Below are 22,949 nucleotides of genomic sequence, written 5' to 3'. Positions count from 1 at the left end.
GTAGTCCCCCTTCAGGTATTGCAATGTCACTTCCAATCTTAATCTTGTGGCATTGCCTTGCAGTAGAGTAACAGGCAGCTTTATTAAAGGGGAAACTAAGGCACGTAGCTAGGGCATGTGAGTTTCTGCAGAGGGGAACAGATCTGAATCTGGCCATCCACTCCCCTATCTGCTTGGTGGAGCATTCTGTTCGACTGCTGTGATTGGTGAGAGAATCCACACAGCGAGGAACATGAGAAACGGCGAGGTGATTCGCCAATGTGGGGTTCAGCAAGGTGAGATGCATTGGCTGCTTACGTTGTTTAATCTCTGTTTCGCTTCACAGCGAGGAGCAATAGGGAGAAGAATTAGGTAATACTTGATTTTAAAATGTGATCCAGGTTTAAAAATATCCCTGTTTTGAAATCCTCTTCATGCTGTAGCAGTGGCTGCTTGGTGCACGTGATTCCCACTCGGGCATGAATAAACTGGATATGAAACTCTGCCCTGGGATTTGCAATGACTTTTCCCTTGCTTCCTTAACTCTTTGCTTTCATGTCTGCTTAAAAACCTGTACTGTTCATTTTTCCTCCTGTGATTTGAGTCATAGACCAGGACTCTGAAAGGAAGGGGTGCAGGCCAGTGAGGATCCAAGCAGCTGGCTGTGCGCTGGGGTTTTGCTTCCCTCCAGTTACCATTTTTTTTCCAGAGCTGACATTTTCTTTTTTGATTTGTGAAATTCCTAGAAAATGAGGAGCTGGGCAAATGTTTTAAACTAAGAACAAATGAAATGCAGCTTATTACTGTTTAGAAAATGGTAATGCATGCCACTGGAAAACATAAATCATGGAAAATACAAGCTCTGGCTGGGAAATTATTGCATGGAGCAGATGGATGTAGGGTAGAAGCTGATTCCTTTGGCTTCCTGTCTGCTGGGTAATTGTAGCCTTGATGCAGTTGTGGCTTGGGGATTATATTTGGTACCAGCACGCATTGAACTGGGCAGCTCAGAAGTTGTGGTGAGTGTAGTCTAAAAAAACATTGGCCATGAGAACGGTGGGAATGTGAAAAATAGGAACTAAAATTAACGTGTGAAGTGGTTTGCTGCAGTTTCATCTTCTTAATAGTGAGAGATGTGGAACTTAATTAGGAATGGTAATTCAAATCAAATCACCAAAAATTATTTCAATGAAGTTGGGTAGTTTTACTGCAAAGGCTAAAATAGGAATCTTGTTCTCTCTCTCATCCCGCTGTACGTGGCGGCTGGGATGTGTGTTAATGGAGAGCCAGGCATCGCAGTGCCTGGGGCACGGTTGGAGCCCTGGGAAGATTTACGTTAATCAAACACAAACAGACAGTGTAGCGTGAAGAAATTTCTATCCCGCTAGCAGTGCTCACAAACTTAATTAGGTTATTGGGGCAGAAAAAGAAAACACCCCCTTCCCCCTCCCATCCTTCCTCCCCAGGGCTGGACCCTCTCTGCAAGAGATCAGTCGTGTGTCCCCGTTCCGCTCCCCCCCGGCCCCGTTTTTGACCTCCTTGTTTCTTTCCCTGGATGACAAGAGGCATGCTTTCATTCTCGCCCTCTTCCCTGCCCTCTTCTCCTCTAAAACAATCCGGAGGCTCTGTTTTTCCAAGGCTGTGTGCTTCTCGGGTGCCGTGGGGATCGGGTGTTTTCAAAATGCCTGGAAACAAAACACGTTGCATGGCACAGTGTGACCCTGTAAAAGGCTGGAAAGGGATTGAAGGGAAAACCTCGTTGCCCTCTGCCAAGCCTTTGTTCCTGTGCCTCATGTGGTGCAGTTTCTTTGATCAGTGATCTGATTTAATGACATAAAGACACATATATGTATATAGATGTACCTATGCATACATACATATCCATGTATCATATATACATAGATGGGTATATCTTGTTCCCTCGGGACAGCTGGAAATACCAAATTCCAAAATCCCAGCTCTCTCCTGCTTGCATGTTGTGTGCAGTCTCTGTGTAGGTGGATGCTGCTCTCCGTGTGTCTGTTAGCAGAGCTGCGCGGAGATACAGCTGATGGAAGCTGGGAGGAGGTGGGAGAGAAGAGGTGGAGTTTCTTCCCTTCCCTCAAGTGGGCAGTGGAACAGTCGAGCAGATGCCTCTCAGGAATATTGGATAAGTGTAAAAAACCCAGAAAGCTTCCAAGAGGAGTAGCTTGCGCTCCTTGGCGAGGGCTTGATCTCAGTGTATTCCTCCTGGAAATGGCCCTTTGCGATCTTCCTGTTCAGCTGACACCGTCTTGTGGAACAGGTAATATTTGGGAGTCTTTGTTCCTTTTCTGTGATGTAGGAATATACTGAAAGATGAGAAAAATGCTTTCTTGGATGCAGAGGAGAGAGAAATAGTTTTTCCTTTAATTTCTGTTGGGGAAAAAAGGGTGGGAGGGGTATTTTTTCTCTTTTTTTTTCCCTCTATTTGTTTAATGGCTACTCTGTGAACCTTCGTTACTCATTTGTGTTTTCATTGTGCAAACGGGCAATTAACTATTCTTCCAGTGGAAATCTGTACCTCGGTGTCTCAGGTCAAGAAAAAAGGTTTTGACAACTAGGAAAGATGCCTCAGATGTAGATGCTGGCATCTACACCTCCTTTCTGTTTCCCAATGCTGAATTACAAACCAGTGTGTCAGCACAGCCCACTCACCTGCTTTGGCAGTCTGAGTGAATGTGATTTTTGATAAGCTGCTGTTTTATGCGTGTTGATGTTAAATTGACTGTTGGTGTTCTAGGAACCATCTGTGAGAGGTTTGGGTGGATTTTTTTCTGAATACAATTTTCACTGTTCTCTTCCTTTTTTTTTTGATTTTATTGTGTTCTAAAAATAAAGCAAATCACATCAGTAGGGGATGATCACAGTGGTGGTCTGGGAAGTGCTGTTGGTGCAGAATTGAGACAGCATTAACACAGTAACAGCCTTTGGAGCATCGTGAGACTTCATAGAATCATGGAATGGTTTGGATTGGAAGGGACCTTAAAGATCATCCAGTTCCAACCTCCCTGCCATGGGCAGAGAACTTCTTTAATTGCGGTAGTTTCTGCTTGGTGTGGGTGTGAGGATTTGATGCAGAAGAGCTGTGAGGTGCTGATTGCTGCAGGATGCATTTGATTTTTACATATACTTGTACATATGAAATATATATAAAGCCTTTTTTTGACGGGATGTGCTGGGAAGTGGTCACTTCCTTTTGTGGATGGGTGGTTGTTTTCCAGGAAGGCAGCACTGCGGGTGGCTCTGACATGAAGGGGGAATGGTCTGGAAAGCAGGCCAATAATCTGCACGCAGTCACAGACTCTGCTCTCCCCACAGCCAGGGAAAGCCGGCAGCTCTGTATGGGGAGGAAGCACCAAGGACTGGTGTGAATGAAGGGTCTGTGGAAACAACCTCAACTGGGCATCAATATTGGTGATTGCTTGGTTATCTCTGTACCGCTGCCACATCCCTTGAGGAATTTTGCCACCATCACCTTTTAGCAGCTGGTAGGTTTCACAAGTAAATGTGTTTTCTTTTCTTGCACTTTTATTTTAAGAGGAAAATACTGATACAAACATATTCAAAGGCCTATTAATAGCGGTGTGTTTGTCTCACATGCTGTTCTCAGGACCTTAAGCCATTTTGTGGGTACCATGGCTTCACGACTGGTGTTTTTTCTCTTCCATTTCATAGCAAAAGAAACAGGGCTTGATGCTGCTGTGAAATCCTGATCCTGTGTTCTGCTCTGGTCCTTTCCAACTGACCTTTCTGGATTCATCCTGTAATTTAGATGAAGGGGAAGATGAAATGCTAAGAAGCAAAGCATGTCACGAATGCCTGTGTAGAGATTTTCAGTTCTCATGCAGTGTGTGCTATGTGCATCTTTTGTCTAGTGTTTTATAGGCAACACCTGCATTTCAGGGGAGAAATAATAGACTTGCATATCACAGAGGTCTCTTTATTTTTCTTAGTCAATTTAAGTAAGTAAGATAGCTCTAAGTTTATTATAGTAGCATTGCTGATCTTTTTATAATTAGTTTACATCATGTATTTTCTTTTTTCTAAATTCTGTGTGATACAGAAACTTTTCGTGGATGGTTGTAGAACCTGAGTGGATGCCAGGATAGAAGCCCTCTCTGAAGGTGTTGAAGCAAGTAAGGAGAAATGGTCCACAAGTTGCCTATTGCTAATTTAGCCTCAAATAGAATAGAATAAAATAGTTATGTTTGGAAGGGACCTTAAAGATCATCTAGTTCCAGCCCCCCTGCCACGGGCAGGGACACCTCCCACTAGATCAGGCTGCCCAAGGCCCCATCCAACCTGGCCTGGAACACGTCCAGGGATGGGGCAGCCACCACTTCTCTGGGCAATCTGTTCCAGTGTCTCACCACTCTCATTTCGAAGAAATTCCTTCTTGTGTCTAGTCTAAATTTGCCCCCCTCCAGCTTATAGACATTGTCCCATGTCCTATCTCTGCAAGCCTTTTTAAACAGTCCCTCCTCAGCTTTCTTGTAGCCCCTTCAGGTACTGTATGGTCGTTATAAGGTCTCCCTGGAGCCGTCTCTTCTCCAGGCTGAACAACCCCAACTCTCTCAGCCTGTCCTCGTATGGGAGGTGCTTCAGCCCTCTGATCATCTTTGTAGCCCTCCTCTGGACCATTCCAACAGCTCCCGATCCTTCTTGTGTTGAGATGGTGTTTGCATCTGCACGAGTAGAAATTTCTCAGCAGCATTAGCTGGTTTGGAAGCTGTGAAGGACTAAGAGCTGATAATGCACTGTACATTGCAATGTGGTAATTATTTCTCGGTCTTCTCCGTGCTGCAGCATTTATTTGTAAAATACTGCGTGTATCCAGTTTTTCCCCGGTGTAAATTAGGCCACTGGGAGCCTTTTGCCTTTACGCAGTTTAAGACGTATTAGCTCTAAATGAGTTTATCGCTGCTGACAAATATTGAGGAGCCTTGCAAAGGTCACAAGGGTGGGTGTTGTCTGTACATCCTGTGTGCAATGGTTGTAGTTTGACCAAAGGTTTGTGACTGGGTGGGAGAGGAAAGGCAGGGCTGAAAGTGCTTTTTGGTTGAGTGTCTGGATAAATTCCTTGTTCTGATGAGCATGTGAGGTTTGGGTTTGGAGTGTTGGCTTTACGTTTCTAGACCAGTGAATGCACGCTAACCTTTAAAAGAAGTTACTGGGAGAATTGAAAGAAAATTTAAATTAAGACAGGGTGCTTTTCATGGAGTTAAGTATTTTAGTGGTTTAGTATTTAGCATTTATGCTGGCCTTATTTATCGTAGGAGTGACTCGATGCAGTTGCCTTGTACATTAGGTCAGATGAACTAGTACCACCTTTTGAGTGTATAAATACATAGGTGACTGTTGCTGAGCTATGGTTTCAGATTGTAGTGATGTCTGTATTAAGGTAAATCTACAGTGCGTAGAGTGAGAGAGTGAGTGAAAAAATTCTTCACCAAAAGGGTTCTTGGGCACAGCAACAGCTGCCCAGGGCAGTGGTTGAGTTGCCTTCCCTGCCTTCCCTAGTAAAAGATGGGTAGATGAGGTGCTCAGGGATGGTTAAGTAGTTGGCAAGTACGGTTGGACTCGATCTCGATGGTCTTTTCCAACCTAGGGATTCTATGTTTTGTGATGCTGTGAAGCAGAACAACTCAGCCTTGTTGGTTCTTTAAAACAGTTTTTGACAGACGTGGTGGAGCAATCATAAATGTATCTTCCTGTGGATACTGGTGTCTAGCACCTGATCTGCGTTCTTAGCTGTATGCTGGAGGTGTGGCGTCCCTGTGCTGGGCATCGGCGCTCCTTTACTCACCAGAAACACGAGCCCTGGGCCAAATATTCAAATACAGCTCTGAACCTGGTACATGTATTTGCAAACCTTAGAGCTGCATAATTGGAGTTAGCGTTATGGTGTTTTGAAAGCTACATTTCCAGTTTTGTTCTGTGCGCTGTGTGTTTTCTCCTCCCTTTCTAATTGCTGTCTTTTGCTGGTTTTAAGAACTATTTCCACACCAGGCTTTTTGCTGGTTCACAACAACTGGGCGTAGGTATGGCATTAATAAGGAACTAGGCTGTGTGCCTAGTGAAATGCAAGAACTGCTTGACACGCCAGAGCAACACGAGTCATCTCCAAGCCCTTGTGCGTGTGTCAGGTGAAAGCAAATCCCATGGCAGTTTGATGGCTTTGGGTTTCTAGGGTTGGTTTAGGAAAATAAAATTGTCTGGCTCAGTGCTCTCATTCTTTTGTCTCTTGCTTTGATTTTTGTGTGCATCTAACTAGAAAGCTTTTCCAGATGCCACTGTGTACGAGGAGTGTTGGGAGGGGGGCGGGAGTAGGGCTGCTGCCATCCAGCCATATCTGGATTGCAGTTATTGGCAAGCAAAGCAAACATTTTGTTTCCCCCTAGTTAGCTCCAGTGTAGGGAGGCAGGTTAATTGGGACTGCCCCTCCATGTCTGCGCAAGGAACCTCCTTGCTTGCTCTGACTCTTTTGTAGAGGAGCGGGCTGGGGGCAAAGAGATTTAACATTATTTTCAGAAGGGAAACCTGGAGAAAAGAATCAGAACACACTTTTTTTGTCTCCCTTGAAGAGCTGAAGCTCGGGTTGCCAAGATGATGGAGAAAAAGGCTGTTTTGGAGCTCTGCTAGTATGGCCAAGCTGTGCATATTTCAGCTGCTTGTCCTTGCTTTAGGGAAGCTTGAGCTCTCCATGCTTAGGAATATTTGGCTGTAGCCTACATAAAATAAATAAAAAAGTGGGAAATTGGGTCATCACTTCTGGAATCGGAAGGCCTGACCTTCCTCCTGTACTTGGTCAGTCCAGTGAAGTAGGTCATGCAATAAAAGCTGGCAGCAAAGGAACAAATCCTGGACATCTTGGCTCTGCCCTGCACTGGGGCTTTTCTTAAATTTCTGTTAAGGTAACATTTTATGAAGGTCCTTTTAGAAAAATACTTGGCCTTTTTCAGTATTTCTGACCTTCAGTTAATTTAATTTTTTCCATTTTGATGATGCCCGTTTGTCTTTCCCAGAGGTGGAGGATGACAGATTTAGTAACTTGTAACCAGGCAGGTTGGGAAACTGGTAGGAAATCACCTGTGATTTAGTAACTTCTGCTCTTCATGGAATTCTGAACAGAGTTTATGCCTGCTCTGAATTACGTTCTGTGGGCAAACCACATCCTGATTGCTGGAATCTTGCTTTTAGGCTGAATCAAACAGCAGTGTTGGGGAAACACAAGCAACTTGGTTTACTTATGATCTCTTTCACTGCCCCCCCCTCCCCCACCCCCCAGTTTTAGTTTGTCTGCTTCTACCATGTTGTAGAGGTATAAAACAATAGGTGTCCTTGTCTTAAACTAGTGTAACTTAAGGCCCTGTAGATGGAAAGCTGATGGTTCTGAGCCTTGGAAGTCAGTCAGGAGTGGAAGAACAGTCCTGGCTGCTGAAAATGTCTGTCCCCTCCCCTTTACAGAGCTTCTGTGGGGACTAAGAGTTCTTGCAGGGTCCTGGCTTCAGCAGCAGAGCAGCACAAAGGCCACATTGAGAATAGCTGCTGGGGAAGCCCTCCTTCCTTGCCTGCCCTGTAAATGCAGTTCTTTCTCCATGAAAAGCCCTGACATCAGCTCTTGGAAAAATCCAAGTGCTTGTGTCATGGAAAATAGCTGAGGCACTTGCTTGGGCTGGGACTGAATGACTGAACTGTGGATGAAACTTCTCTAGAGGTGCTTTTCTTCTTACTCTTTCCAAATGTTCCTGTTCATAGAGAAATACAAACCCATCTGAATGTTTTACAGCAAAAGGCTGCTAAGTAAAGGTTTGCAGTTGACTATAAGGTATTCAAAGTACCCTGCTCATTGTTTTTCTGTTTTATTTTTGTTTATTTTGTTTGCTTAACAAACAGTGTTGCAGGTTGCTTTAGCTCTGGTCACATCTGTCTGCAAAAGGGTATTTCCCAGAGGGAGCAATGTTCACTTGGATGGATGTACATGCTACCTGTATCATCAGCAAATGCCATATACCTTCTCATGCGAAGGCAAAATCTCTTTGTTCTTGTAAACTGTCTTATAAAGAAGACGTATCTTTGTGTTCTGTTTTTCTTTCATCTTTTAAAACTGATGGTTTTCTCTTTTTCTTGCTCCCTTCTCATGCTGCTGTCTTCTCTTGATGAAACCCTCACCCAGAGTGAATCTTCAGTTAACTACAAGAATGAAAGACATATAGATAATAGACTTTTTGTAAAGCTCAAAGAAGAAACATGCCTAGGATGTTAGAATTTTCTAGCTAGGACCAGTGGAACGTTCTTTTCCTGTAAAAATATCTTCCTCTTGGAGTTCTGACCTTCTCTTCTTAAAGGCCACTAGAAATCTGCTGGCTTTCCAGACTTGTGACAAGGCATATTTTTTTTCCCTGATTTTTATCAAATTTATCTTAACCTAGTTCCTGTTAAGTGAGTAACTCGGAACTTTCAGTTGCCACAGCACTGGTCCCTCCCATCGATCTTTATACCAATCCATCAGGAAGTTATGTTGGTGGGCTGTGTCGACTACTCTGCATGTTCTGACCTAAAAGGAAAATTGAATGTCATATTCTAGTTGTTTAAAGAAACCCCAGTGGGGCAAAAAAATAATATAGCATTGACTGAGTTGAAGGTATTCGCTGACGCAAATCCAACACTGAAGTTTCTGGGAATGTTTAGAAGACGGAGAAGACTGAAAAAGCTGGGGAGAGCCTCTTTATCAGGGAGTGCAGGGACAGGACAGGGGGGAATGGTTTTAAGCTGAAAGAAGGGAGATTGAGATGAGATTTGAGGAAGAAATGTTTTGCTGTGAGGGTGGGGAGGCCCTAGCCTAGGTTGCCCAGAGAAGTCTTGGATGCCTCATCCCTGAAGGTGTTCAAGGCCAGGTTGGAAGGGGTTTTGAGCAACCTGAGCCCGTGGAAAGTGTCCCTGCCATGAACTGGATGGGCTTTAAGGTCCCTTCTGACCCAAACCATTCTATGAATCTATGAACTGTGCAGAGCCAGCATGAGCAATGAGCTCTATGGGCTCTCCACTCCCTTTGCTACATTTCTTGTGTCTTTTCTCAGAAGGCAGTAGCCAGGCTTGCTCTGAAAGCTGCCAGTAACCCAAAGTGAATAATGCCATGAGCGATTCTTCTGTGAGTCATTGCATCAACTGTGGTTGCTGCCTTGGACTCCTACAAAAGTAACATGGAAACTTCTATTGCCGAGCTCGGTTTTGCCTCCTTGTGCACTTGCCACAAGATCTGTCCGTATGCTTTGACAGCTTCCAAGATTCCGTGCCATTTGCGTCCCCACCTCAGCTTGGCTGTTCCTCTGCGCCTCGCATTCACAATGTCGTCATCACTGTGCAGAGGGGTTTTTTGAAGAAGAAAGCCCTTTGGTTTCCTGAGCTTCTGTACTTTGATATGGGGAAGAGATGACACTGCATGGAGCTGCTCTTTAAGTGGGTTGATGTGAAGGTAAATAGCTGGGATGTGCTGGATCAGGGCTGTCCGCAGAGTCGCTGCTGTGGTCGCAGCTGCAGTTTGTGTGCAGCACAGTGAAATGGCAGACTCCGGTCTGTGTTTTTTCTTGGTTTCTAACAGTTGCTCACTTGCTGCATCCATTTTTCTTTCCATCTGCCTGTCATTTGCTATCTTATCAGCTCCCTTTGCTCTTCCACTGTCCTGTACAGAGCATGTCTGCCCCGATTTGTGCTGACAGAGGAATGCCTTTGGCTCTATGTTAAAGACGCACTGGTGCTGCTTTTGTTCAGGTCATGTCAGTGCTCTCCTGTGATACAGTTCTTGGGGCTTTTAAGCCCTGCAGAAGTCGTGGAAGCTCCATCCCTAGAGGTGTTCCAGGCCAGGTTGGATGGGGCTTTGAGCACCCTGATGCAGTGGGAGGTGTCCCTGCCTATGGTAGGGGGTTGGAACTGGATGAGCTTTAAGGTCCCTTCCAGCCCAAACTGTGTGATTCTGTGATTCCATGATTCTATGATTTGTGCATCTGGAAACTAGGGGAAAAAAAAAAAACCAAACAAAAAACCCCCACCTTTTTTGTTCATTTGTTTCTCCCCTTCTCTTTCAAGATGAAATTCTGGGAAGTATGTGCAGAATGGCATTAGAGACATCCATGCTTATTGTGCTTCCAAGGCGTTTCCTAAACCTGCTTGATTTAGGCAGAAGGTGTAGCCTTTCTCTGACTGCTGGCAGGTCAGGGTGTTGAAGCTGGAGCTTAGTGGGTGCTGAGGGAACTGGATGCACCTGAAATAGCTCTAAAATTGCTCAGTGATTTTTACCTGTCACCCCAGAACAGACTTCGATTCTTCCAGTTACAGGATCTGTTTGGGTACGCATGAGCAGGAGGAGAGTACAATCCAGGTCAGCCTTCCTGAAGTGCAGCCGCCCGTTAGACATCTCGTTTTGTCACCACAGTCCATGGAGGTGGTCCTGGCACAAGGCTCTCATTGGCTGATTCAATAGCCATGGCTTGAGGTTTTTATTGGGGGCAGATCACACTTGGAGTTAACCTTTGGGTTTGCTTTTAATTTTCTAGTGGGTGAACCTGTAATACTCCTCACCTCTCCTGGCTTTGAGATGGCTGGGAATTTTTGCTGCTTTTCTTTCATACTCAGAATTTTGTAAGAGGGTTCATCTGTAACAGCGACATCTTATTTAAATGAGAGTAATAAAGCTATGAAGAAGCTTCTACTGCAACTGTTCCATCTCCTAATTAAAGATCAGTTCTGTCAAGCAAGCAGTTTTTGGCTGTTCTCTTTTGTACGGGTTTCACAATGTTTCTTACTCATCTCGGCACAAGTTGTAGTGATTTATACTTGCATCAGGCAAACACACACAAACTTAACTTCAGGCATGTGAGTAGCCCTGCTGAAGTAAATGGAACTAAAGTTAGGCACATGAACAAATGTTTCCAAGGTTGGGGCCCTTGTCTAAATGTAAATATTTTCGTCTTTGATCAGTTTTTGAGATAGCATATACTTCTGGTAGTATTTTAGCATGGGAGAGGGAAAAAAACCCCAGCATGGATATCTGAATGCTGTGCTATTTCTGGGCAGATATATTTTCAACCTCCCAGGCTAGAATGGAACGCTTTGTACAATTGGAAGCTGGGAATCTTTCCTCGCTGTGGTGTGTTTGGACGGATTAGGTCTTAAAACTCTATTTTTCTGTCTTGGCTTCAAGGTGGTTATGAGGTGCTGGTCCAGTACTGGATGGTGCTTGCATGTGGGCTGCCTTGGAGAAGGATAATCTACAGTGTTATTTGTTATAGGTGTATTTCTCTCACTTGGCTTTATGGTAAATAGCTTCTTCTAACACAGCATGACTAACAAGACATACTTTTAGTAATGTGATGCATTTAAATTGCTTACATTATTTGATCCAGTATTTTAAAAACAAAATGTGACTTGGCTTTTAATTGTTCCTGGCATTCGGGAGAGTGGAACAACTCGTTTGGAAATGTGCTGATGTTCATCAGTTATCAGGCAAAATGTCTACAGGGTTTTATCATGTAGCCTAAACTTGCCAGCAAGATTGGGAATTAGGTCTCCAGCTGTTAACCGCACCCTGCTGTGCCTTCAGCTTGTGTGGTGCGTACACAGGTAGGTGAAATAATTAAGTTTTATATGTGATGTATAGAGATGGATGCTGTAACGCAGGGAGAGGAGCATCAGTGCTGCTGTCAGGCTTAATGCTGATCCAAAGTGAAGAGAAGTTGCACTGGAATAGGATAGACTTGTGGGAGCTCTTCTGTGTTCTTTGGTTATATTCCATTGATCCACTTCCCACTGTAGCATGCTGGTGGTGGTGTTCGGGAAGTGAGCAACACAGCTAAGCGAGAAGTACCAGGGATGTTAAATCGCGGTTGTAGTCTCAGCTCCGCCATTTCCTCCATCTCAGATTTCTGGGATTTCATAACTTGGTGGCCTGGAATGATTTCAAGTCCAGGAAGGGAGGTTTTTTTTGGGGCGCATCTGAGGAGCTTCACCTCCGGCCTTGGTAAAGCAAGCCCATTCCCATCCTACTCTGCTAATTTTCCTCAATACCCCTGCAGTAAAGGTGGTTCAGAAGAGTGCTAGGAGATCCCTCGCTGCCTTGAACGGACATGCTGTGTGTACCTGAGAGCCTTTGCTGTGACGGTGACCTACTGCCTGTCCCACCCTCCTCGCTTTGGAGAAGAAACACTGGAAGCTGGCAGGTGGCCAAGGGCCTCCAGAGCTTCCCAGAGCCATTCCCGGCGTGCTCCGCAGCTGTGGACTCGGTGTGGGGGAATGGAGCCCAAAGGGAATGAGTTCTGTGCTTGTGCCATCTTGCGCTTGGGCTCTGGGATCGCGCTTGGGCTCTGGGATCTCTTCCCATGGATGCTAGCATCACTGTGGTGGGATTCTTCAGAGCCAGCCAGCTTCTTGTGAACCGTGAGCATTTGTATGGAGGTTCTGTACCTGGAACCGCTGGTGCAGTTACACCTCAGGCTTCGGAGCTGGGAGGTTCTGTCTCTCACTCACAGGGACTTCTGTGCTCACCAACAATGCCAGGGCATGGAAAAAAATGTGGAAGATTTCACTGTCATCTTATATACAATAATTTCAGGTTATCTTTCTAAATAATTAATGTCAATGGCCAACATAGAATAAGCAAGAAAGGTTTACAAAACTTTCTAGACCTCTGAAATAGGACATTTGTACTTTGTCCTGAATGCGAAAGGAATAACTCTGAATGGAAAATAAAGGACAGAAGCAATCCCAATAGTACAGCAGTGAGCTGATTTCATTTTGTTCATGAATGGTTTCCTTGGCTGGCAGGAGTTGTGGGTCTCTGGTAAGAAACATTCTAGGATGAAGTTTTTCACTTAAATGCTTCATAGAAATCCTAGAGTCATGGAATGGTTTGGGTTGGAAGGGACCTCAAAGCCCATCCAGTTCCAACCCCCTGCCATGGGCAGGGACACCTCCCACTGGATCTGGTTGCTCAAAGCCCCATCCAGCCTGGCCTTGAACACCTCCAGGGATGGGGCTTTTCAAGGCCAGGTTGGATAAGGCTTTGAGCCTCACGTAAAAAATATTTGGCTGATGTTAGGGGGGTTTATGCAGCTCAAAAGCTCAAGTGCATTAGATAAAAAAGGTGGTGTAATTAAGCATCTCTCCCTGGAGGGAGAATAAGATTGTCTTTCTGTGAATTCCGTGATCTCCTTTTCTGTTTTTTAATTAAACGCTTGATTACAAATGCATCTGTTTCCCTTGCGGTGTTCAGCAGGGTCAGGTTGACCTGAGGTGATGTTTGTTTTCTCTGCTTCGGGATTCATGTTGTCCATCTTGCACAAAGGACTTGTAGGCTGGCTGGGATTTGTAGATGGGAGGGCTGGGTTCTGGGGAGAGCTCGCTTTTGCAGGTAGAACAGGATGAGGAGAGGCTTGATGAGTTACATGTTTCCTTCTTGAATCGGAGTGGATTTCCCAGACTTTTGAGATGAAAACAGTGCTTTTGGGGGAGAGCACCACCACTTCTGGTGGAGTCTGTATGCAACGTTTTTCTTCAGTTAATTGACTTCTGTGGTGCTTTACCCATGGCTTCCTAAGGCTTGTGCCCTGTCCATCCCCTTAATATTGCATCCATTGTTGTATTTCCACTAAATCGGATGCTTTTACTAAAACCTAGTAAGTGTTTTGGTGTGAATAATTTTTTTCAGAAACAGACTACATTTTAATTTCCCTTGCCTTGTGTGTCATCGGCCATTCATTCCAGAGCTACCATGTTAGTGCGTGCTTGCACAGAGGACCAGCGTGGTAAGCTGGGCAGCGTGTTTGGTATAGGCACGCTTATTGGAATACTTGGTATTCAAAGAGAGGAGGGATTAAGCTGAATCCTTCTGCTGTCTATGCAGTTATGTGTTTCAGGTAATGGAGAGTTACTGCAGCTCTAACACTGTGCTATTTCTGCTTGGGCCACTCCGTGTGTAGTTATCGAGGAGCAGAGAATAGGTGACAAGGTGGCCCTCCTTTGGGGAAAGGAGCTTCAAATGAAACGGATGCATTTTGGCAGTCGCCTTGGCGGTGCTTAAGGAATCCTTATTGTAAACGCTCAGAAGTGCTCTAGGAGAATGGTTTGATTTTGTCCTGTGTCTGAGTTTGGAGGCGAGGTCCTTGGGAGTCCCATCTCCTGCGCTGCTGCTGCCTTTCTGTAGTGCAGACTTAGCATGCAGCTATTGATCTTCACCAAATAGGTCTGCTTAAACTAAGCTAAGTTAATTAATTGATTAAAAAATGTTCAGGCATTTAATGCCCTGTTAAGTTTAGTGGTATTAGATTTCTTTTGACTTGAATCTCTTCCCTGCCTCCCTCTAACCCTCACCCCATTACTTGGAAAACCTGTATAAATGGGAGAAACTGAATGCAACAAGCATAACTGTTATGTCTATAGGGGGAAATTATCGCCTATAATAAATGTAGATGTCTTCATTTAGAATAAAAGGTGACTTAAGCTATCTTATATATTCTTATATGTACACGCACCGCTCTAAATATGTTGCTTTCCAGAAGAAGGATGTAAAACCACTTAACAAGTAGGAATTGAGTGAAACTTCTGAAAAGTTATGAGAAAAAAAATAGTTCTGCTTTATGAAATTAGAAATTGGTGGTGTACACCTTGCTCTGTCATTTTCTGCAGTAATTCAAGGAAAAGAATCTCGGTTTCATGTGTCCTATAGCTTTTCCTTGCTTAAAAGATGCGTATACACATCTTCCCTTTAAGCGTGGGTTTGGGTTGCCTGGGTTACCTATGTATCCCAGTAATATATGGAATAGTTAATGTAATTTCAACTTAAATTTACTTTGTTGTGCTTGTCTGAAAGATGACATCATCATACTGTTAGATGATCTAGTGGGACTTGTCCCTACCCGTGGCAGGGGGTTGGAACTAGATGATCTTTAAGGTCCCTTCCAATCCAAACCATTCTGTGGTTCTATGATTCTATGAAAATGTTTAGAGATCTGGCTAGGAGGAGGCACCAGCATGAGCTCCTGTATTACTGGGTGCCATAGAACCCATCGAGGAGGGAGATAATGGGAATGTCTTGGTTACAGGAGATTTTTCGGTTACTTCATTAGGTGCCAGGTACTCAGTCCATCAGGAGGACAAAGAAATCGACCTCCATCAGTTTTTAGTATATGGAACTGGTTGTTATGAGAGGAGGATGATCCATGAGCTACTATACCAAGAAAAACCTGGATTTGAGAGCACAGTTTCTGCTTCTCTTCTTAGTACTCTTTGAAACCTTACACATATTTGACAGTAATTCTTTACCTATTTGAATCAAGTATAAATGGACTAATTATTGGCTGCAGCAGAGAACAAGAAAGACTTGTTCTCTTGTGAAGGCATTAGAGAAGTGTAAAATAACTGTATTTAAGCATTAGTGTTGATGAAGGAAACAATAGTTCACTAAACTTATGTTCTTTCTTCTTTTCAGGTTTCCTCTCAAAAAACCAACAAGGTGAGTTGCTGAAGCTTGTTTATCTGCTTTGCAAATTACGATGTAGCATTTTTGAAGAAGGGGAAAAAAAAAAAAGTACAACCACAGATAGCAATAGCCATTACAGCTGCAAGGAAATCAATATCCAGATCAGGACAAATTGCCAAAAATATAGGTAGTGGTGTTGTGTTACCGTCTGCATTTGTTAGGTGCACTGGTGGTCATCTTACCTGACATTTGAGATGCTCAGAGACAGTGATACCATGTTGGTGTACGCTGTACAGACATTGCCCTGTGGAGGCTTGTTCTAAATCTTTAATTCTCGCATACACAGATATTTAGCGTTTGGGAGAGGCTTCAGAGTTAAGATTTTGGGAGGTTTTTCAGTTTAATGTCACTTAAATTTATTTTGGTTTTAAAATAAACCATGATCTGGTGTTGAATGATAAAGAGAATGCACTCACTGTTACTCATTTCAAAGGTTTATGAGACTGTTTCTAGAACCTTGGGTACGCTCCCAAAGATGCTGAGAGAGATCGGTTTTCCACTTGAATTCAGTCTGGGAGTAAATTTTTTAGGTGAACTTAATGCAGACGTGTTTATCTAAATTTCTTGTTAGCAAACAGAAGTAGCTAAGGTTATTTCCGCGCACCTTGCCTGTGAGGCTGTGCCTTGGTGGGACGGCAGTCAGGATCCTCTGCTTTGCTTTGACACAGACACGGCAGCATTCTGAGCAGAGAGTCTCCAGCTGACAAGAAGCAGAAGGTTGAACGCTGCAGCAGTACCCACGACTTCGATCCGACAGGTGAGGTCCTCAAACTTCACAGGTGAAAATCCAGATTGAGATTAGAAAAGTACTGGGAATTGGACCACAAATTGTTTTAATACGTCAACAAATGAGGTTTTCGGAGTTGTTCTGCGATTGCAAAGCCTTTTTGAAGCACTGACATTAATATGGGTTTGCTTTTAAACATGCTCATCTACAGTGCAGCTCTTAATTGTGCAAGGATAAACCTGGATTAATGGTATCAGAGAATAATTATAACTAGTTTCCTATTCAGCAAAGTCAATCTGAAATTTCAGTTGGCAATTACTTTAATTAGTTTCCCTTTGGCTGTTGTAATCAAGTGTGAAATTAGAGATATTCTAGGCTTGACCAGGACTGGTGTTCCTTGACTTGGGGGCGGGGGACTTTTTGAGCGTTAGTAGATTTTAATGCATCTCTGTCACTTGCAAAGTGAATTTGGACTCTCCAGCATGATGTATTTTGAAATAAATGTCTATTTTTAAAGGATGTACTATGCTATTTTTTAACCTTCCAGAAGGTTAAATCTGGGTCAGCTTGGTTAGCGCTTCCAGTGCTGTCTTGGAAATGAGGGTTCATGCAGGCATTCTTCATTCTCTCTCTGAAACACTAACCCGGCGACTGCTGTGTATGCTTATGAAATGCATGACAGGCTCTCACCTCAGCCTCCTGGCCCCATGCAATGTGTGTTTTTCATGTCTGTGCTTTCTGCTGTTCAGTCCAGGCTTTCCCCTGGGGCTTGTGGAAGAGATGAGAGCTGAATGTAAAGGCGGTAGAACTTGTAGAATATGTTTTTGCACCAGACGTTTGAAGCTGATGCTTATAAACCGTTCTGATCAGTAATGCTTTCTGCTACCAGCTGCATGACTGGAAATGCACAAAATAAGTTGAAATGGGCTTTTATTGTCTGTTTAAAAAAAAGTCTGATAAGGGAGAAAGTCTGAATCGGTGCTTGGCTTTCCCTTTGTCCTTGGGAAGAGGTAATATCAAATTAGTTTAGGTTGGGGTGGGTCGGGAGAGGTCTCAGGCTATGAACCTGGTTTGTAGAAGGATTTGTTTTCTTCAGAAGCAAACTTCAAGGATCCCCTAACCGTGATTTGATGAAAATCGTTCAAATTTTAAGAGCTGTTGCCTGGCATCACTGCTACGATGCTTTGATCTGGTCTGAGAGACGAACTCTGTACTGCAGCCTTCCTAAAACCCCTTTCTTTTTAAGGGGTGATTCAGAATGCTGAACTGCTACATGTATGGCGATTACTTACTCTGGAGATAAATGTTCCCAGAGTTTCTATGCTTGGACCGTTTTTATCCAGAACACTTTCTGTAGTACGCTGCAGAAAACTTCTCTTATCATGTCTCGGATTCTGTAACAGATTCTTTGTGGTGTGACCTGTGTCTTCATGCTTGTATTATTCACCCCTTATTCCAAGTATTTCACCTATGTTTTGTTCACATCTTATTTGTGTTTTGCACAATTTACCCTAATAAATCTGTGTTTTTCATGAAGTTTGGTTGTTTTTTTTTCTCATGTTTGGTCTCCATATTTGCTATATCTTTCTCTCCTTTTCTCCTGCTCTCGTGCAGATAGCTCCTCCAAGAAGACAAAGTCTAGTTCAGAGGAGAGTAGATCCGAGACGTATGGTAAGCTAAAGCAGCTGCTGCAGCCTCACACCTCTGCAGTCTGCTCCGTGCTTTCTGTCTGTGCACCCGAGGCTTTTACCCTTTACGTGAATCCGCATGGTTGGTTCTGCAGCAGGGAGTGGGAAACCGGGTTTAAATGTCACTATCAGCTTGTAGTTTGTGTAGCGGCTGGAAACTAACCTGTACCTGGGTACTTAACCGTACCCATATCTGTTACCTGGATTCTCCTGTTATCTGTCGATAGGCGGGAAAACTTGGAAGGCCTCCTCTTCTTGGAAACCTTGTACCAATGGGTATTTTCGGCATTGTAGGAGGACACAGCTCGTGCTGGGCTGCAGCAGAGTGTTTGTGGTTGTAGAAAAGTCTGTGTCTCGCTCTAACTGTGGAGGTTAAACTGGATCAGTCGGCAATTTGTCTCTTTGAGTTATTTGTAGAGGATCTTATGTCCATTTGGTTTTATATGCCACAGAAGTGGAGAAATGTGTCTGTAGATAGTTTAAAAAATATAAGAATATATATATTCTTATTAAAAATATAAGAATATGAACTTCTGCATGATTCTTTGTTCCAAACAGGGAATAACTTCTATGCTGCATACCCTGTTGGGAGGGCTTTTGGACAGATGCAGTGACTCTTCCAATATCAGCTTTATCATTTCCACTAAAATAAAACTGTCAGATGTTAATGGCTGTGATCCAACTTCATAAACCACGTATGGAATAGGGAACAATGATGTCATAGTTTTGGTTGTAAGGAACATTAAAAAAATTAAAGAAATTCCACACGCACCCCCCTAAACACAATAACCACCAACCCTGAAGAGTTCCTTCTAAACCAACATAGACATGTTAGCAAACATTGGTGCAGTTGAGGGGTTTGTGATCTGTTCCTGCTGTGAAAATGAGATAAATGAGATCTCTTAACTGTCCCTGGAATTTTGAATCATACGCTTTTCTTTTTAATGTAGTCGTGTTCCTTGGGGTATGAGACTGTTCCCAGAAACTGTAAGCGGGTTTGGAGAGTGCCTTTATTTGCCTTGGGAGAGCCGGGAAGCCTGGCTTGGGGAGAGCAGGCTTGCTGCAGCTTGGATGTCTTCCTCACATGCTCCAGGTGTTCTAGGGTGATGCTTCTTGTGCTGAAGCCTTGACCAGTCCTTTCCCTTGCTGGGAGATGCTGGTTAATGACAGTGCGATCAGAACAACTGGATCCCTACATCCTGAACCCACAGTAATTTTTCCCTACTGCTGCTTGCTTGTGATATACTGGAGGTGCTGTCAAACTACTGTAGGTTAATTACAGGAAACGTTTGGTATGCTTCATGGAATGTGTCTGTGTTTATACTGCTCCCGCAGTCTGTGCAGTGTCCTGGTTTTTCATATATGGCAGAAAGAAGCCTGACTTCCTAACATAAGCCTTTACTTCCCCCAAAGCTTCCTGCAGATGCTCTATCCGTGTCCAGTATCTCTGGGAGCAGTTTCCACTCATCCTTCCCTTCCTGTGTTGGAACTTGCCCTGCCTTTTGTCTCTACCCACGGCTTTTCCTAGGTTCTGTGGTATGCATGGAGAAATCTGCTGTTTGCTTTGAATAGGACCAAACTATGTAAAAACCTACCAGCAGAAATACCGCACTGATGTTTTCCTCACCGGTGACTGGCTGTTGGCTGGCTCGCTCTGGAAAGGGAATAATAGGAAAGTCTTGAATGACAACAGGAAAAGGAGGCGTGGCTTTTGTGTCTGTGTTTGCTCTTGCCTCTTGAAATTCTTAATTAAGGAGCCAGGGACCAGAATTTTTGGAAGCCTCTGAGTGGCTTGGGAGGTGACAGAGCAGTGAGGCAGGGAAATGGTGCTGGTCTACAGAAATTGGTTTACAGTGACACAAAACTCAAGGTGCAATATTTTCTTCCATAAATCCAGCGACGTCAGGTCTGTGTATGCATTGAAATTTAGATGATCAGGAGAGAGTTTGAGTGCAATTTCAGATGTGCTGTAATTTACTAATTAGTGCCATAACCTCCCACAAAACTTGTTATCTGTTTCTCAACGTAGGATTTTTGTCTGTTAAATGAACTTGAAATTACCTTTCAGGTGGTAGGTTAGATAACAGTTCAATTCCCTTTTCCCCATCACTTGGTTGCTCTCCAAAGACATCTCCATTTTATTTAGTAACGGTCAGGTTTTGGGCCACTTCTAGCCTAGCCCACTCTTTCATTTAATTTCCTCAACTTCGGGGCAGGTTTTTAAACCCTTCTGTTCTGAAACCCCAACTTTTAACCCCGTTGAGATGTTTTTAAATCAAACTTACTCTTCCTGTTTTGTTTCTTGCCGTTCTTATCAACCTCGTGCCTTTATGTCATGGTCACCGTTTTTCCAGGCTCTTGGAAGCCCTTCATCCCTTACAAAAGCCAGGAACAGCGAGCATGAGGGGCACTCGACCCCAGGGCTGGATGTGTCATTGCCATGGGAGCAGATAGTCCTGTTTATCATGAATTAAATCCATGGTGCTTTTTTTCCTAGAAGGGTACCGAGCCTTGTTTTACGAACAGTGCTTAGTGCTGTTATTCACAGGTTTATCAGGACACTGCACTGATGTCAAATGGTACAGGTTTTGCTCTGACCTCACATGACGTCTCTTTCCAGGCTGGGGGAAGGACCTGAAGAACACTGCTCATGCGGCATTTGCTTTGAAAAGGGTGGGGATAACTAGAGCCGAGTGAAATTCAGGTTTTCATCCCATGAGTAATGTTCTTTGTAAAAGCTGATAGTTTTATTCATTTTGTGGAACGGGGTTTCTGAAAACACTTTATAGAAATAAAACTTCCTAAATTAAGTGAAACATTTGGACATTCCCAAGCCCCTAAGGAGTTTGTTGTTGTTTATTGGATGATTCATTTCAAATCACAACATTAAATTGAATTTTTGTTGTGACCTCCTGCCTCCAGGGGGGTTACAGTTCACAAGTCTTCTCCCATACCATGTCCCATACAGTTGGATCAGAGGAAAAGCTATGTCCTATTATGGGAGATGTAATTCAAGTCTACGTTCTCCCTAGTGAGTCAGGTTTTTAGAATGAACCCATGCTCTGTTTGTTCTGCACTGCTAGGGAAATGTAATTTCCTATTTTGAATAACTTCCAAGTATTTAGGATCTGGAGAAGAGAAGAAGGTAAATGATCTCTTTACTAGAGAAGCTCGTGGACAGCTGAAATGTATCTGGCAAGGCTGCTGGAGGCAATCTTTTTTACCACAGTGTGTCCGTGACCTTGAGAAGTTCGGACTTTACACTTCCGTGTTACCCAAAAGGCACACTTGTAATGGGGCTGGAGAACTGAGCCATGGTGTCGCAGAGGGAATGGTGCCACCTACTGAAGAGCCAATCCTCATAGCTTTTCTTTCAATTCCTCTTTTCTGGGACTGGTGATTTCTAACTGCTTTCATTTTTAATCTTAAACCTCTTCAATTGCAGCATACGGCTGCTTTACGCTAGGCTTGATGCTACATCCTTGAGTTTGGGGGATTATAATGTACCCGAAGATGAAAAAAGAATGTTTAAGATCTCTTTCTCTCTCCACAATATTTTATGAATCTACTCAAGATACAGAATCATAGAATAGTTTGGGTTGGAAGGGACCTTAAAGATCATCTAGTTCCAAGTCCCCTGTGATAGACAGGGACGCCTCCCACTAGATCAGTTTGTTCCGAGCTCCATCCAACCTGGCCTCGAACACCTCCAGGGATGGGGCAGCCACTACTTCCCTGGGCAACCTGAGCCAGGGCCTCACTCAACCTGTAGTATGATTTTTGTGTACTTAAAACATGGTTACAGTGACGTCTCCTCATTTTGTGCCATCAAGATACTGTCATGTGAAAGCAAATGTGGGAATAAGTTTATCGCTGATTTGATTTTGAGTACTATTAATGATGAGTCCTGTTGACCTTGTAATCTTTACTAAGCTTCACCTGGAAAAAGTGAAATATCTTGGTAAGATACTTCAAAAGGAATGACTCATTATTTCCATCCAGGGAATGCCAGGATTTGGAACGTGAAAGCGAGAAAAGGTGAATGAAAAGCTGATTGCCACTTGATAACATGGGCTCCTTGGTGTTGCTCCAAACTCATAGACTGCTCTTCAGAGGGATCTGGATAGGCTGGGTCCATGGGCCAAGGCCACATGAATGGGGTTCAGCAAGGCTGTGTCGGGTCCTGCGCTTGCACCGCAACAATCCCATGCAACAGTCCAGGCTTGGAGAAGAGTGGCTGGACCTTGAATCCTGGGCTCAGTTCTGGGCACCTCACATCAAGAAGGACATTGAGGGGCTGGAGCGTGTCCAGGGAAGGAAACGGCGTTGGGGAAGGGTCTGGAGCCCAGGGGGTCTGGGAGCAGCTGAGGAACCTGGGGCTGTTTACACTGGGGAAGAGGAGGCTGAGGGGAGACCTCATCGGTCCCAGTAAGGGACCCCAGCTCCCAGTAAGGAGATTTGTGGTGAGGTTGAGCGCTGGTCTTTTCTCCCAAGAGGCAAGTGGTAGGATGAGAGGAAACGGCCTTATGTTGCACCAAGGGAGGTTTAGATTGGATATTAGGAAAAAAAAAAGTCACTGAAAGGGTTGTGAAGCATTGGCAGAGGCTGCCCAGGGCAGTACTGGAGTAGCCATCTCTGGAGGGATTTAAAAGACATGCAGATGTGGTGCTTAGGGATGTGGTTTAGTGGAGGACTTGTCAGTGTTGGGTTTATGTTTGGATTCGATGAGCTTAAAGGTGTTTTCCAACTTGAATAATTCTGTGATTTAATTAAAGTGGGTGAAGCTGTTACTACTTTAGTTAGTGGCTTAACTTCAAGAGTTCCTGTATGCCCGTGCAATACTCAGGTTTGACAGTAACAGCTATTGGAAACTTTAGGTTGCGTGTCATTAGGCTCACAGTGGTTTGTGGCTTTTTTTCCATTCCAGTGGGTCTAACGAGGTGTTGCTCTGATCTTAAAATTCCACCACCAAGCAGATTTCAAACTGAATGTATTTTACCTA

The 22,949-nt window shown here is 43.9% G+C and overlaps 2 protein-coding genes across 3 annotated transcripts in view; both read left to right on the top strand.

Annotated features, from left to right (window-relative positions):
* The window catches only part of ARHGEF12 (Rho guanine nucleotide exchange factor 12), an 84,083-nt gene that overhangs the window by 20,291 nt on the left and 40,843 nt on the right, over positions 1-22,949 (top strand). Inside the window, exons 2-4 of one of the 2 annotated variants that reach the window (XM_069876278.1) lie at positions 15,482-15,505; positions 16,201-16,289; positions 17,874-17,930. In XM_069876278.1, coding sequence (XP_069732379.1) covers positions 15,482-15,505; positions 16,201-16,289; positions 17,874-17,930 — 170 coding nt within the window. The remainder of the gene's footprint in view (positions 1-15,481; positions 15,506-16,200; positions 16,290-17,873; positions 17,931-22,949) is intronic. The other variant, XM_069876279.1, reaches the window with a different exon arrangement.
* The window catches only part of LOC138730807 (TLC domain-containing protein 5-like), a 67,774-nt gene that overhangs the window by 35,989 nt on the left and 8,836 nt on the right, over positions 1-22,949 (top strand). The gene's annotated exons all lie outside the window — the stretch shown is intronic.

The sequence above is a fragment of the Phaenicophaeus curvirostris genome, chromosome 25, assembly GCF_032191515.1.
Source record: "Phaenicophaeus curvirostris isolate KB17595 chromosome 25, BPBGC_Pcur_1.0, whole genome shotgun sequence".
Taxonomy (NCBI): Eukaryota; Metazoa; Chordata; class Aves; order Cuculiformes; family Cuculidae; genus Phaenicophaeus; species Phaenicophaeus curvirostris.
This window is presented reverse-complemented; position numbering and strand designations above follow the sequence as displayed.